A 16,788-nucleotide genomic window follows, 5' to 3' on the forward strand; every position below is an offset into this window, starting at 1 on the left:
CATGACCCAAATATAATGACAGTCAACCTCAGTTATGATCGCTTTTGTCTGTGTCAGGGATCCATGACCCAAGGTAATGCCAGTCAACTCAATTGGTGATCGCTTTAGTCTGTGTCAGGGATCCATGACCCAAGGTAATACCAGTCAACCCAAGTGATGGTCGCTTTAGTTTGTGTCAGGGATCCATGACCCAAGGTAATACCAGTCAACCCAAGTGATGGTCGCTTTAGTCTGTGTCAGGGATCGATGACCCAAGGTAATGATAGTCAACTCAAGTGGTGATAGCTTGAGTTTGTGTCAGGGATCCATGACCCAAGGTAATGATAGTCAACTCAAGTGGTGATAGCTTTTATCTGTGTCAGGGATCCATGACCCAAGGTAATGATAGTCAACTCAAGCGGTAATAGCTTTAGTCTGTGTCAGGGATCCATGACCCAAGGTAATGATAGTCAACTCAAGTGGTGATAGCTTTTATCTGTGTCAGGGATCCATGACCCAAGGTAATGCCAGTCAACCCAAGTGATGGTCGCTTTAGTTTGTGTCAGGGATCCATGACCCAAGGTAATGATAGTCAACTCAAGTGGTGATAGCTTTAGTTTGTGTCAGGGATCCATGACCCCAGGGTAATGATAGTCAACTCAAGTGATGGTCGCTTTAGTCTGTGTCAGGGATCCATGACCCAAGGTAATACCAGTCAACCCAAGTGATGGTCGCTTTAGTTTGTGTCAGGGATCCATGACCCAAGGTAATACCAGTCAACCCAAGTGATGGTCGCTTTAGTTTGTTTCAGGGATCGATGACCCAAGGTAATACCAGTCAACCCAAGTGATGGTCGCTTTAGTCTGTGTCAGGGATCCATGACCCAAGGTAATACCAGTCAACTCAAGTGGTGATAGCTTTAGTCTGTGTCAGGGATCCATGACCCAAGGTAATGATAGTCAACTCAAGTGGTAATAGCTTTAGTCTGTGTCAGGGATCCATGACCCAAGGTAATGATAGTCAACTCAAGTGGTGATAGCTTTTATCTGTGTCAGGGATCCATGACCCAAGGTAATGCCAGTCAACCAAAGTGATGGTCGCTTTAGTTTGTGTCAGGGATCCATGACCCAAGGTAATGATAGTCAACTCAAGTGGTGATAGCTTTAGTTTGTGTCAGGGATCCATGACCCCAGGGTAATGATAGTCAACTCAAGTGATGGTCGCTTTAGTCTGTGTCAGGGATCCATGACCCAAGGTAATACCAGTCAACCCAAGTGATGGTCGCTTTAGTTTGTGTCAGGGATCCATGACCCAAGGAAATACCAGTCAACCCAAGTGATGGTCGCTTTAGTTTGTTTCAGGGATCGATGACCCAAGGTAATACCAGTCAACCCAAGTGATGGTCGCTTTAGTCTGTGTCAGGGATCCATGTAATACCAGTCAACTCAAGTGGTGATAGCTTTAGTCTGTGTCAGGGATCCATGACCCAAGGTAATGATAGTCAACTCAAGTGGTAATAGCTTTAGTCTGTGTCAGGGATCCATGACCCAAGGTAATGATAGTCAACTCAAGTGGTGATAGCTTTTATCTGTGTCAGGGATCCATGACCCAAGGTAATGCCAGTCAACCCAAGTGATGATCGCTTTAGTTTGTGTCAGGGATCCATGACCCAAGGTAATGATAGTCAACTCAAGTGGTGATAGCTTTTATCTGTGTCAGGGATCCATGACCCAAATATAATGACAGTCAACCTCAGTTATGATCGCTTTTGTCTGTGTCAGGGATCCATGACCCAAGGTAATGCCAGTCAACTCAATTGGTGATCGCTTTAGTCTGTGTCAGGGATCCATGACCCAAGGTAATACCAGTCAACCCAAGTGATGGTCGCTTTAGTTTGTGTCAGGGATCCATGACCCAAGGTAATACCAGTCAACCCAAGTGATGGTCGCTTTAGTCTGTGTCAGGGATCGATGACCCAAGGTAATGATAGTCAACTCAAGTGGTGATAGCTTTAGTTTGTGTCAGGGATCCATGACCCAAGGTAATGATAGTCAACTCAAGTGGTGATAGCTTTTATCTGTGTCAGGGATCCATGACCCAAGGTAATGATAGTCAACTCAAGTGGTAATAGCTTTAGTCTGTGTCAGGGATCCATGACCCAAGGTAATGATAGTCAACTCAAGTGGTGATAGCTTTTATCTGTGTCAGGGATCCATGACCCAAGGTAATGCCAGTCAACCCAAGTGATGGTCGCTTTAGTTTGTGTCAGGGATCCATGACCCAAGGTAATGATAGTCAACTCAAGTGGTGATAGCTTTAGTTTGTGTCAGGGATCCATGACCCCAGAGTAATGATAGTCAACTCAAGTGGTGATAGCTTTTATCTGTGTCAGGGATCCATGACCCAAATATAATGACAGTCAACCTCAGTTATGATCGCTTTTGTCTGTGTCAGGGATCCATGACCCAAGGTAATGCCAGTCAACTCAAGTGGTGATCGCTTTAGTCTGTGTCAGGGATCCATGACCCAAGGTAATACCAGTCAACCCAAGTGATGGTCGCTTTAGTTTGTGTCAGGGATCCATGACCCAAGGTAATGATAGTCAACTCAAGTGGTGATAGCTTTAGTTTGTGTCAGGGATCTTGACCCAAGGTAATGATAGTCAATTTTAAGTGGTGATAGCTTTTATCTGCGTCAGGGATCCATGACCCAAAGTAATGCCAGTCAACTCAAGTGATGATCGCTTTAGTCTGTGACAGAGATCCATGACCCAAGGTAATACCAGTCAACTCAAGTGATGGTCGCTTTAGTTTCTGTCAGGGATCCATGACACAAGGCAATACCAGTCTACTCAAGTGATGGTCGCTTTAGTTTGTGTCAGGGATCCATGACCCAAGGTAATACCAGTCAACCCAAGTGATGGTCGCTTTAGTTTGTGTCAGGGATCCATGACCCCAATATTGTGATAGTCAACCTAAGTTATAATCGCTTTCGTCTGTGTGAGGGATCCATGACCCCAATATAATGATAGTCAACTTAAGTTATCATCGCTTTAGTTTGTGTCAGGGATCCATGACCCCAATATTATGATAGTCTACCTAAGTTATAATCGTTTTAGTTTGTGTGAGGGATCCATGACCCCAATATTATGATAGTCTACCTAAGTTATAATCGCTTTAGTCTGTGTGAGGGATCCATGACCCCAATATAGTGATAGTCAACCTAAGTTATCATCGCTTCAGTCTTTGTGAGGGATCCATGACCCAATTATAATGATAGTCAACCTAAGTTATCATCGCTTTAGTCTGTGTCAGGGATCCATGACCCCAATATAATGATAGTCAACCTAAGTTATGATCGCTTTAGTCTGTGTCAGGGATCCATGACCCCAATATAATGATAGTCAACCTCAGTTATGATCGCTTTAGTCTGTGTCAGGGATCCATGACCCCAATATAATGATAGTCAACCGAAGTTATGATCGCTTTAGTCTGTGTCAGGGATCCATGACCCAAATATGATAGTCAACCTAAGTTATGATCGTTATCAGGGATCATGACCCAAATATAATGATAGTCAACCAGCTTTCTCTGTGTCAGGATCCATGACCCAAATATAATGATAGTCAACCTAAGTTATGATCGCTTTAGTCTGTGTCAGGGATCCATGACTCAAAGGTAATGACAGTCAACCCAAGTGATGATCGCTTTAGTCCGTGTCAGCGATCCATGACCCAAATATAATGATAGTCAACCTAAGTTATAAACGCTTCAGTCTGTGTCAGGAATCCATGACCCAAATATAATTATAGTCAACCTAAGTTATGATCGCTTTAGTCTGTGTGAGGGATCCATGACCCCAATATAATGATAGTCAACCTAAGTTATAATCGCTTTAGTCTGTGTGAGGGATCCATGACCCCAATATAATGATAGTCAACCTAAGTTATAATCGCTTTAGTCTGTGTGAGGGATCCATGACCCCAATATTATGATAGTCTACCTAAGTTATAATCGCTTTAGTCTGTGTGAGGGATCCATGACCCCAATATTATGATAGTCTACCTAAGTTATAATCGCTTTAGTCTGTGTGAGGGATCCATGACCCCAATATAGTGATAGTCAACCTAAGTTATCATCGCTTCAGTCTTTGTGAGGGATCCATGACCCAATTATAATGATAGTCAACCTAAGTTATCATCGCTTCAGTCTGTGTCAGGGATCCATGACCCCGATATAATGATAGTCAACTGAAGTTATGATCGCTTTTGTCTGTGTCAGGGATCCATGACCCAAATATAATGATAGTCCACCTAAGTTATGATCGCTTTAGTCTGTGTCAGGGATCCATGACCCCAATATAGTGATAGTCAACCTAAGTTATGATCGCTTTAGTCTGTGTCAGGGATCCATGACCCAAATATAATGATAGTCAACCTAAGTTATGATCGCTTTAGTCTGTGTCAGGGATCCATGACCCCAATATAATGATAGTCAACCGAAGTTATGATCGCTTTAGTCTGTGTCAGGGATCCATGACCCAAATATGATAGTCAACCTAAGTTATGATCGCTTCAGTCTGTGTCAGGGATCCATGACCCCAATATAATGATAGTCAACCTAAGTTATGATCGCTTTAGTCTGTGTCAGGGATCCATGACTCAAAGGTAATGACAGTCAACCCAAGTGATGATCGCTTTAGTCTGTGTCAGCGATCCATGACCCAAATATAATGATAGTCAACCTAAGTTATGAACGCTTCAGTCTGTGTCAGCGATCCATGACCCAAATATAATTATAGTCAACCTAAGTTATGATCGCTTTAGTCTGTGTCAGGGATCCATGACCCCAATATAATGATAGTCAACCTAAGTTATGATCGCTTTAGTCTGTGTCAGGGATCCATGACCCCAATATAATGATAGTCAACCTAAGTTATGATCGCTTTAGTCTGTGTGAGGGATCCATGACCCAAAGGTAATGACAGTCAACCTAAGTTATGATCGCTTTAGTCTGTGTCAGGGATCCATGACCCAAGTTATAATGACGACCCAAAATATAATTATGTAGATCATGACCCCAATATAGTGATAGTCAACCTAAGCTATCACTTCAGTCTGTGTGAGGGATCCATGACCCCAATATAATGATAGTCAACCTAAGTTATAATCGCTTTAGTCTGTGTGAGGGATCCATGACCCCAATATTATGATAGTCTACCTAAGTTATAATCGCTTTAGTCTGTGTCAGGGATCCATGACCCAAATATAGTGATAGTCAACCTAAGTTATCATCGCTTCAGTCTGTGTCAGGGATCCATGACCCAATTATAATGATAGTCAATCCCCTAAGTTATCATCGCTTCAGTCTGTGTCTGTCAGGGATCCATGACCCCGAATATAATGATAGTCAACTGAAAGTTATGATCGCTTTTGTCTGTGTCAGGGATCCATGACCCAATATAATGATAGTCAACCTAAGTTATGATCGCTTTAGTCTGTGTCAGGGATCCATGACCCAATATAATGATAGTCAACCCAAGTTATGATCGCTTTAGTCTGTGTCAGGGATCCATGACCCAAATATAATGATAGTCAACCTAAGTTATGATCGCTTTAGTCTGTGTCAGGGATCCATGACCCCAATATAATGATAGTCAACCGAAGTTATGATCGCTTTAGTCTGTGTCAGGGATCCATGACCCAAATATGATAGTCAACCTAAGTTATGATCGCTTCAGTCTGTGTCAGGGATCCATGACCCCAATATAATGATAGTCAACCTAAGTTATGATCGCTTTAGTCTGTGTCAGGGATCCATGACTCAAAGGTAATGACAGTCAACCCAAGTGATGATCGCTTTAGTCTGTGTCAGCGATCCATGACCCAAATATAATGATAGTCAACCTAAGTTATGAACGCTTCAGTCTGTGTCAGGAATCCATGACCCAAATATAATTATAGTCAACCTAAGTTATGATCGCTTTAGTCTGTGTCAGGGATCCATGACCCCAATATAATGATAGTCAACCTAAGTTATGAACGCTTCAGACTGTGTCAGGGATCCATGACCCCAATATAATGATAGTCAACCTAAGTTATGATCGCTTCAGTCTATGTGAGGGATCCATGACGCAAAGGTAATGACAGTCAACCTAAGTTATGATCGCTTTAGTCTGTGTCAGGGATCCATGACCCAAATATGATAGTCAACCTTAGTTATCATCGCTTCAGTCTGTGTGAGGGATCCATGACCCCAATATAATGATAGTCAGCCTAAGTTATGATCGCTTCAGACTGTGTCAGAACTCCATGACCCAAAGGTAATGGCAGCACTTTATGACAGCATATGTCGGATACACCAAGTGGTCCTGATATACGGTTGACTTCATATCACCAGGGTTTATACTGTATTGATCGCCTTGCTAAGACTACCTGCTGTGTTACCTTCAAGGCTGTCTGCCTACAACAGACCCACAACAATCTGACAGCGAGCACCCATGCTCTACAGTACACTGACCAAGCGACACCAACCACCTCCCGTGAGAGGCTAGAGCCGACCGAGGCCTACTTAGTGACATCGATCTGGTAATTAAACTTTAATTTTTCTTTGACAAGTCAGGTCGAATTGGCAAATCAATACGGAACCTTTTGACGAGACGATCGTCGATATCCTGAAAAGCACGGCTGGGTGGTTTTCAATAAGCCCGACAACGCTCTGAACACGCATGCTTGTTGGGTATCGATGCAAATATTTGCTCTGAACTCGACTTCCTAAGGTTTTTTATTGTCTTGTTTTGTATCATGTTAAACAGGAAGAATTTTCACATGAGTATACAACGAGAGGTGGAAACAAATATTTTAACACACTCGCAGTGTGTTTTATGTGTGTGTTAATGTTTTGTGGGAACATTATGCTTTGAATTTTAAAAACAATAATACTTTTCTGGATTGGTCATATATTTATTTTGATACAAATGTAAAAATTATTCTGACTCAATACTAAAATATCCCCATGCTGACGCAAACATATGTTACATTCATATACGTAAGAATCTAATTCATAATGTACCAATCCTTATACACCATTATTGGACATATGTAAGAATTCAACTGCAATTGAAACCTACCAAGTTCAAGGCATGAAAAGAGTCTAGGAATGTTTTTGGAAACACAAATTCCACATTTACACATTTATGAATAATTAAAAAAATACCCTTTGTCTCCACGCACACACACATACACATAGATACATCGATAGATAGACAGACATATAGATAGATAGATAGATAGATAGATAGATAGATAGATAGATAGATAGATAGATAGATAGATAGACAGACAAACATACATAGATAAATAGATAGACAGACAAACATATAGATAGATAAATAGATAGACAGGCAAACATATATAGATGGATAGACAGACAGACACACATATATATATATATATATAGATAAATAGATATACAGACAGACAGACAAACATATAGATAGATAGATAGACAGACAGACAGACAAACAGATAGATAGATAGATAGATGACAGACGGACAAACATATAGATAGATATATAGATAGACAGACAGACAGACAAAAATATAAAGATAGATAGATAGACAGACAGACATACAGATAGATAGATAGACAGACAGACATACAGATAGATAGATAGATAGACAGACAAACATATAGATAGATAGACAGACAGACAGACAAACATATAGATAGATAGACAGACAGACAGATAGATAGATAGATAGACAGACAGACAAACATATAGATAGATAGATATATAGACAGACAGACAAACATATATATAGATAGACAGACAGACATACAGATAGATAGATAGATAGACAGACATATAGATAGATAGATAGACAGACAGACAGACAAACATATAAATAGATAGATAGACAGACAGACAAACAGATAGATAGATAGATAGATGACAGACGGACAAACATATAGATAGATATATAGATGGACACAGACAGACAAACATATAGATAGATAGATAGATAGATAGACAGACAGACAAACATATAGATAGATAGACAGACAGACATAGAGATAGATAGACAGACAGACAAACAGACAGACAAACATATAGATAGATAGATATATAGATAGATAGATAGACAGACAGATAGACAAACATATAGATAGACAGACAGACAGATAGATAGATAGACAGACAGACAAACATATAGATAGATAGACAGACAGACAGACAAACATATAGATAGACAGACAGATAAGTAGATAGACAGACAGACAAACATATAGATAGATAGATATATAGACAGACAGACAAACATATATATAGATAGACAGACATACTGGTAGATAGATAGATAGACAGACATATAGATAGATAGATAGACAGACAGATAGACAAACATATAGATAGATAGATAGATAGATAGATAGATAGATAGACAGACATACAGATAGATAGACAGACAGATAGATAGATAGATAGATAGATAGATAGATAGATAGATAGATAGATAGACAGACATACAGATAGATAGACAGACAGACAAACATATAGATAGATATATAGATAGACAGACAGACAAACGTATAGATAGACAGACAGACATACAGATAGATGGATAGATAGACAGACAGACAGACAAACATATAGATAGATAGATAGATAGACAGACAGACAAACATATAGATAGATAGACAGATGATAGATAGATAGACCAACATATAGATAAATAGATAGATAGATAGATAGACAAACATATAGATAGATAGACAGACAGACAAACATATAGATAGACAGATAGATAGATAGACAGACAGACAGACAAACATATAGATAGATATATAGATAGACAGACAGACAGACAAACATATAGATAGATAGATAGGCAAACAGATAGACAAACATTGATAGATAGATAGACAGAGAGACATACAGATAGATAGATAGATAGACAGACAGACAGACATATAGATAGATAGACAGATGGATAGATAGATAGATAGATATTACTAAGGTAAAAGATGTCCTTCACTTAACAAACTCAGACATAAATGCTTCATATATTTCCTGTAAAAGACACAGCGGGGGTGTCAACGGGTCGTATCTTGTTTGTTATTGATAGATAATAATAAATACCATTATGTATATGCAAAGGGGAGCGTTTCTTGAATCTCGATGGCTGAAAAACAAGGGCTTAAGTACTGGTCAACACAAGCCAAGTTTCATAAGTGAGATTAAACGACTGTGATATAACAAGCTTGTCGAGAGGTAATCCGTCAGTTTAATGTCTACCATTACGACTGGCTACAGCATAAACCTGAATGATATACAGACCATGCATTCGACTGACGTCGGTACAAGGAATTAATACTCCACATGGCTGGATATCTATTCAGGTGGCTGGTCTATCCCTGGATTAAGGACCTGGGTCTATTGGGGGTTATTAAACTCGCATAAAGCGTCGAGACAGCGGGTAGTGATTGCAACGTTTGTAAAATTCGCTCTGACATCGAGAAGGTTGCCTTCTTATCTTTTAACAGGATTTAATGAATTTGGGTGCGACACAGCGCCTTAATGTCTGTAGATCTTGTTAAAAGACGTGTTCGAGCTGTGTTGGTCACTGTCTGCGGTTTGAGAAAGTAGTCAGATTGCGTCTGACATTTCTTATATGACGTTCAGTTGCTTGTTTTGGCCGAGGTAACACGACCGATCGAAGATTGATTAATTGACTGGCTAATATCATACTTGTTCAGAACCAACGAACAGGAGTGGACGTGTAACCGTATACTCCCGTGAGAGAGACAACTGCGTGATCAGTGATCGATTGTCATCGATTAACACGGGGTGAGTACCAAGTGGTGGGAAACGTATATGAAATTGCAAGGGGAAATTACATGATATGTTCCTTATACCACACGGGTACATTTACAGATATTGTCTCGAGGATTTAGAAATTTTTGAAGCACATTCTATGATAATTATCCTCAATATTTATCCCAGATAAATTAATTACTTTTTTAACGTCATAATCCTCGCGAAACTTTTCATATGTAAGACTTTTGTGTTTGATAGTAAACAATTTTCAATATAACTATTCGTGTAACTTAACTAAAATATATATTCAAGAAAATGTTTTAGGTCATAAATGACCATTAACATTCGGTTGGTGAAAAGATGAAGATTTCCAGTGAAAATAATGATTCCAAAATAATGATTTCTCGTCGATGGTGTGGGTGTTTAAGCAGCTACACTTACCCATACCACAAAGCTATTTCATGTGTAGTGTAATCAACTTGCAAAACAAGAGTTGGAAAAACTCATCCCGCAAGTGTTCGGGTTTGGGTAGACCCAGAACAACTTCTGCATGGCAGGCTGTCCAGGCTAATTAATTTGTGGGTAATCATGTCTTTTGCTGTGTGCAGCGTTAACAAAAAGAAACTAAAACAATCACCAAGAGTTTGGGCGTTGGGAAGTCTAGTGGTTAAGCGTTTGCTCATCACGCTGAAAAATCGGGTTTGGTTTTCGACATGGGATGTGTGAAGCCAGTTTCTGGTGTCCACCGCCGTGATATTGCTGGAATAATGCTAAAAGCGGCTTAAAACCTCACTCACTCACTCACAAAGAAATCCAGCGGAAGTTATTATCTCACAGTAACGAAATTAATATACGCCTGACAGCTAATTATTGTCACAATGATAATCACTGGTTATCACTGATACCAGGGAGCGTATTGTATTGCATGAAGTAAAACCACAGACCGCCTTTAACAGTCAGAATTAATCCAGGCGTATTGGCTAAACGTCAACTTGGCAGATTGATTTTAGTGAAGTTTTTCTTTTTAAACAATTGTGCTGGGCAACGCCAAGTACTTGAGCGTAGATCGTGTAACAGCGCTCAGAGAGCCTTTAAAACCACGGACAACGTTGTAAAGTCATCATGATATAGTCATATCCCTAAATCAAGGTCCATGTCAGTGTGGTGATTCACGTTTATTATTAAAGGACAATTCCACAAAGTATTCTGAAAAAACCCTTTATTTCTTGTTTGTTTGTTGTATAACGCCGTACTCTGCAGTCCTGCCATATGGCTGCGGTCTGTAAATAATCGAGTTTGGACCACACAATCCAGTGATCGACATCATGAGCATCGATCTACGCAGTTGGGATACGATGACATGTCAAAGTCGGCGAGCCTGACCACCCGATCCCGTTAGTTTCGACAAGCATGGGTTACTGAAGACAAGTTCAAACCAGGATCTTCACGGGTAGAAAGGGGTATGAAAACAGTGTACAAGAACAATGGAGGAACATAAAAATATGTGAATGCATTAAGGGGAGAGTTATTATTTAGAGTAATAGAGCAATAAAACCTCTGCCTCCCACCCTGATTAATTGACCGCCCCTTACCAAGTAACGTTGCACGATGTTGTAATTAAGTATATGGTATCAAATAGGGGTGGGTATTGCAGAGAATTTCGATATTGCGATATATTGCGATGCGAAAGCATATATTGCGATATGTATTGCAATATATTGCAAGAATTATTTTTTAAACACAAACTACTTATAATCGAGTTAATGCTTGATTATAAAGCAAAAACACAACAAAATCACTATGATTGATTAACCTTTAATAAAAACTTTTAATCATGACAAAATATAAATGTAAGCAATATTTGGCACTTATGAAACAAGGAAAAGAACAATTTAAAAAGCGGAAATATCCGAAGATTTCCGAGTGTTACGAAATGTTCCGAATGCATGTCAAAATACCGGTTTTCGATCAGCGTATCGCAATACGTATCGTTTTCATGTCTGAACCGGTAAATACCGGTAAACCGGTTATATTGCGCAGCCCTAGTATCAAACACGTTCCGTTTATCGATGGGTCACCTTGACCTGGATTGCTGAAGACCAATTCTAATCCGGATATTCACGGTTGATTCCCTCGATGAACAAGACAATACTGTGTACACGTGGAGATATCTTCATCATGGCAACCAGATTGCCATTCAGAACTGATAAACTGAGTTAATTCATGCAGTTGATACAGTTATCAAAGGGGGTGTTTGATCCATTTATCATTAGCCTTGCAATTTTGTCGACAACTCACGTCATAAAATCAATGAAGAGTAATTTTATCTTGACAAGAAAAATAAGCGATTGCTGTCTCTTTTTAGCCATCGACCCAAGAACTGAACACGAACTTCCATGTAACCACGGACGCATAATGACTGCATTGACAAGTGCGCGAAGATATCGATATTTCACAGAAGTCGATGCCACACATACTATTCAGTGGGCACCCCTGGTTATCGTCATGTATTTACTTGACTTGAAAATAACAGTATGCCTAAACCACCGGTCAAAAAAAGGGACAAAAAGACAAGAACCTCCACTCCCACCTCACCCCCGTCATAACAAACCCGGTATCACATACACTAAACAAACACAATTTGTTATTTCAAAGATTTTGTTTGCTGCAATGTGACGGTGTTTATGATCGAATATGGAACAAAGAATCCAGTGGTTGACATCACGAGCATCGATCTACGCAACTGGGACACAATGACAATCATAAGCCAAATAAGCGAGCCTGACCATCGGGCTGCTGCTGACCAATTCTAACCTGTATGTTCAAGGTTTCTTTCCATGAGATGTTATTTAAACTGGTATTACAATTGGGCTTTGGAACTCATGTGTACAACGTTTCGGAGGTTGTGTCATTTTGTTTACATTTTGACAACGTTTTTGATATTTTTGTGAAATTTTTGTGTCTTCGCATTCAAGATTCTAGCAGCTCCTTGGCGATGTTCATGCATGCGTGCATGGCTGCTTGTGGACTTGTCCGGGCACATGTCGTTTCACAGTGTTGGCCCGTAGAGACATCATAGCACAGTTTAACAATGATATCCCGCTCAGACACATTTTACTGATTCCGAGCCCTTGAGCTTGTTCTATCTCCTTAACGTTAAAGGCCAAGCAGGGCAACAGTGAGTGAGTGAGTGAGTAAGATTTTACGCCGCTTTTAGCTATATTCCAGCAACATCAGTGCGGGGGACACCAGAAATGGGCTTCATATATTGTACCCATGTGGGGAATCGAACCCGGGTCTTCCCTTTAACCACTACGCTACCCCACCGCCCCCCAAGCAGGGTAACAAAGAAATAAGGTTCTTTGGTAAGACGCAGCAGGGAATCGAACTCCAGCACTTCCGCTCTCCGGAGTTTTAAAACTCTTATTTCTAGTCCTTAAGTCCGTAAGCACAATGCAGTTATGCTGAAAGGTATATATTTCAATACCCTGAAAAAATATCTACATGTCATTTTCCTCAAAACTACGCTAGTAAAAATAACACTCCTATTCCTTGTTTCAGTCGCAGGCAGAATCAGCTAGAGACTCCAAGACAATGCCACGCCTATCCACACCCTGGTTCCACCAGAAGAACGCCAGCCCTCAGTCCAGCCCCCCCGAACGAGTTGTCCACGCCTGTGATGGACGGAGAAGACATCGATGCTCTCACCCAGCGGCTGATGAAACCCACCCGGGCATCTCAGGCCAAAACGTCCCTCCATTGGAAGATGGACACTTACTTGGACAGAGGTCGACACGCTTGGTCCAAGATGGAGCTGTGCGAAGACAACAAGAAGTGTCTGTGGACATCTAACGGGACTGTCAAAAAGACGTATCAGACATAGGCTGGGGAGACAGAAACGAAATAAATGAAAGCGAAAAATAATGCGATATCAACGGTCTCGTGACTGACACACAATCCAAACTTAGAATCGTGAAAATACATTTGAAAATAAATACTTTCATGTTTGGTTAACTACTTCACAGAACAGGGTCATGAACAAACTGTGATATATATATGTCTGTTTTATTGTGTTGAATATTGTATTGTTGTGTTAAATATTGCTATGTGGCTGCTGTTATGCATGAAAACGAAATTATGCGTCAGGAAAATAATGCGACCTAAACAAACTGCGCGAAGTCAATGCAAAAGAAATGTTGTTTTTAAATCCTGTATGTTTGCTGTTTGAAATTGCTGTATGTTTAATAATACGAATGTAAACACATCTTCTCTATCTCAAGGGGGTGTATATCGATAACACCTTACTTTAATGACACTATATGTTAGCGCCTTACTTTGATGACACTATAGTTGTCGTTACAACATATGGGAGCTACTGGCGTATGTTGTCATGTGTAAATATACCAGGGATAGAAAGTTTTATAGTGACGTTATATATATTGATGGTCGTATTGTGATGTTTAATCTATCGTTTTGTGTGTTTTCCTACCAACTAGTGTATCAATAAACATATAAAATAACTGTTATTCCACAAGGTTACTTGACGATTAACGTGATGAATCCATATATGTACGTTTACACAATCTGAGCGTTAGTATAACTGATTCCCGAATGCTATTCAAAACGATAATATATCATAAAAAAGACTTGAAAGCAGGGGCGGATACAGCTTTTTGAGAAAGGGGGTTTGCAAAGTTCATTTTACCTGAGACCAAATAGATGGGCATATGACATGACACTTGATATACGTGTGCATCTTCCCTATTATTTACACAAGACGTTTCTGGCCAAAAACTTGCCCGTTCATCAGGTGAATGAAGTATTAGCCCAGAAACGTCGTGTGTAAATAATAAAGAAGTTGCACATCCATATCAAGTGTGTTGTATTACCCTACCAACTTCTAAATGCCTATCTACCCGTGAAGTTCCGGGTTAGAATATTGATCTTCAGTAACCCATGCTTATCGTATGAGGCGACTAACGGGATCGGGTGGTCAGGCTCGCTGACTTGGTTGACACATGTCATCGGTTCCCAATTGCGTAGATCGATGCCCATGCTGTTCATCATTGGATTGTCTGATTCCAGACTCCATTATTTACAGACCGCCGTCATATAGCTGGAATATTGCTGAGTGCGGCGTAAAACTAAACTGACTCACTCACTCTAAATGCCTATCAAACATCAGATCGACATATCATTTAATAAACCTTCATGACAGGGGGTGCACCCTTGCCAATCCCCTCTGGATCCGCCTATGGAAAGGTTTGGTGTTCGAGTATACTTCCAAAGCGAACATCCCTGTTAGAAGGTAGCAGCGACATTACGCGCAGGATCCTGGAACCAGTCTAACGTCTCTGCTTGCCAGTTACATCTGTTATCTGCTTCACTGATGTCGAATAACTGAACACACGAGGATTTACAGGCCGCTTCAAATGGTGTCACCTGAGACACTGGACCAGTACATCTTTGCGACCAAGACTATGAATAGCACCACGTTGACATCTCCATTGTTGTTTAATTCCACAGTCACCAGCATCGCAGCTGTTGAACCTGAAACTGGTGATTGATATCATGAGTATCGAACTACGCAGCTGGGGCACGATGACACGCATCAACCAAGTTAGCGAGCTTGACTTCCGTTAGACTTCTGGGCCTGCTTTCACAAAGCGCTAAGGTGATCGTAAGTCACAACTAAGGTAACCTTAGTGCAATGTTGAAGTATGGGAGTTAAGGTTAACCTTAGTATACGCTGCTTCGTTAAACTACCCTGAACTACAATTCCGTCTGTAGCTTCTTGCGATAAACATGGTTTGCTGGAGACATATTCTAACCAGAATTCCAGGGGTAGATTTGTAGATTACTAATCAGTGCGAAAGTACGCATGTACCGCATGAGGGCTAATCATACTATAATTTAAAGCTGATTATATATTTGAACAAATATATTGTCAAAGACTAAAAGAATAATGAAGAGTATTGATCATGAGCTAGTTAGTAAAGAATTGCGAAGTCTCCATGTTGAGGGAATACTATTCTTGTGATTTGATTATATCCCTCTGAATCTGACACTAAAACTATTTTCATGCCACTGATAACGACATAAATCCTATATTACAACTCTCGTGGTGACGAAGATATTCATTCTGATATATCCCGTTATGTTTGTTTTACCTTTCCGTAAAGATTTAGACATTGAACCAAAACCGCGCTACGGGCCAAGGGAGGTAACTCCACTAATACTGGTTCATCGGAAATCAACTCGTCACAAACTCAGTAAAACTGGTGTATCCAATACAGACCTTACATATCGCTATAGTCCACAAGTCTGAGTGTGTTAGTGAAAAGAGAAACGTGTCTCTTTCTTATTGCATAAACGACATCATTAAAGCTAATACTTTTCTGTGAAACATTGCAGAAACTTCTTGTTAGTCAGGAAATTAACAAATGCATAGATCCTATTTGCAATTGGTTGGAAATGGCAAACCATGTGAGTGAATGGGTGGGTGAGTGAGTGGTGAGTGAGTGAGTGAGTGAGTGAGTGAATGAGTGAGTGAGTCAAAAACTTCTCCAGCGAGAAGCGGTCACGAAAGGCCCAGTTGTCTTCCTTGGGCACGACAGAAACGTATGACCGTGGGTTCGAATCCCGATTCGGCCCGATCATGTTTCTAGATCCGTCAGCACTATGATGATGCTCCCTGGTTTACCCAAAGAGGTAAGACCAGCATCACCTTTAGACAGTCCTCCCACGTTAAGCTGACACGCTGTGATGTAACTGGAATACCGTTCCAAATCAGCATAAAACTCACGTCACTCACTCACCCCAGGGTGCGTGAACCGTAATCTTTGAACCATAGAAACTGCATATTAAACATGGCAGTGACGAATTATGCAACTGTCCCTGGTTGGTCTTGACACCCTACGCTTGTATAACAATCTTTAAAGGCTGCATGCAGAGATAAGTCTTATCTGCGTTCTTGTATTTGGAGTTTAG

General features: G+C 40.4%; 1 protein-coding gene across 1 annotated transcript; it reads left to right on the plus strand.

Annotated features, from left to right (window-relative positions):
- The first annotated feature begins 6,214 nt into the window (after positions 1–6,214).
- LOC124254656 lies at positions 6,215–13,805 on the plus strand. Its single transcript, XM_046688499.1, has 2 exons — positions 6,215–6,565; positions 13,360–13,805. The coding sequence occupies exons 1-2, from the start codon at positions 6,327–6,329 to the stop codon at positions 13,679–13,681; spliced, it is 561 nt and encodes a 186-aa protein (XP_046544455.1). The 5' UTR covers positions 6,215–6,326; the 3' UTR covers positions 13,682–13,805.
- Positions 13,806–16,788: the final 2,983 nt, after the last annotated feature.

Source organism: Haliotis rubra, unplaced genomic scaffold, assembly GCF_003918875.1.
Source record: "Haliotis rubra isolate DU_JTF1 unplaced genomic scaffold, ASM391887v1 Scf579, whole genome shotgun sequence".
NCBI lineage: Eukaryota > Metazoa > Mollusca > Gastropoda > Lepetellida > Haliotidae > Haliotis > Haliotis rubra.

Bases quoted from the DNA above. Each gene is read 5' to 3' on its own strand.
- LOC124254656 (XM_046688499.1), top strand. From the start codon at position 6,327: ATGTCGGATACACCAAGTGGTCCTGATATACGGTTGACTTCATATCAC. The intron at 6,566-13,359 runs GTAATTAAACTT...TCCTTGTTTCAG, and splicing joins TACTTAGTGACATCGATCTG to TCGCAGGCAGAATCAGCTAG.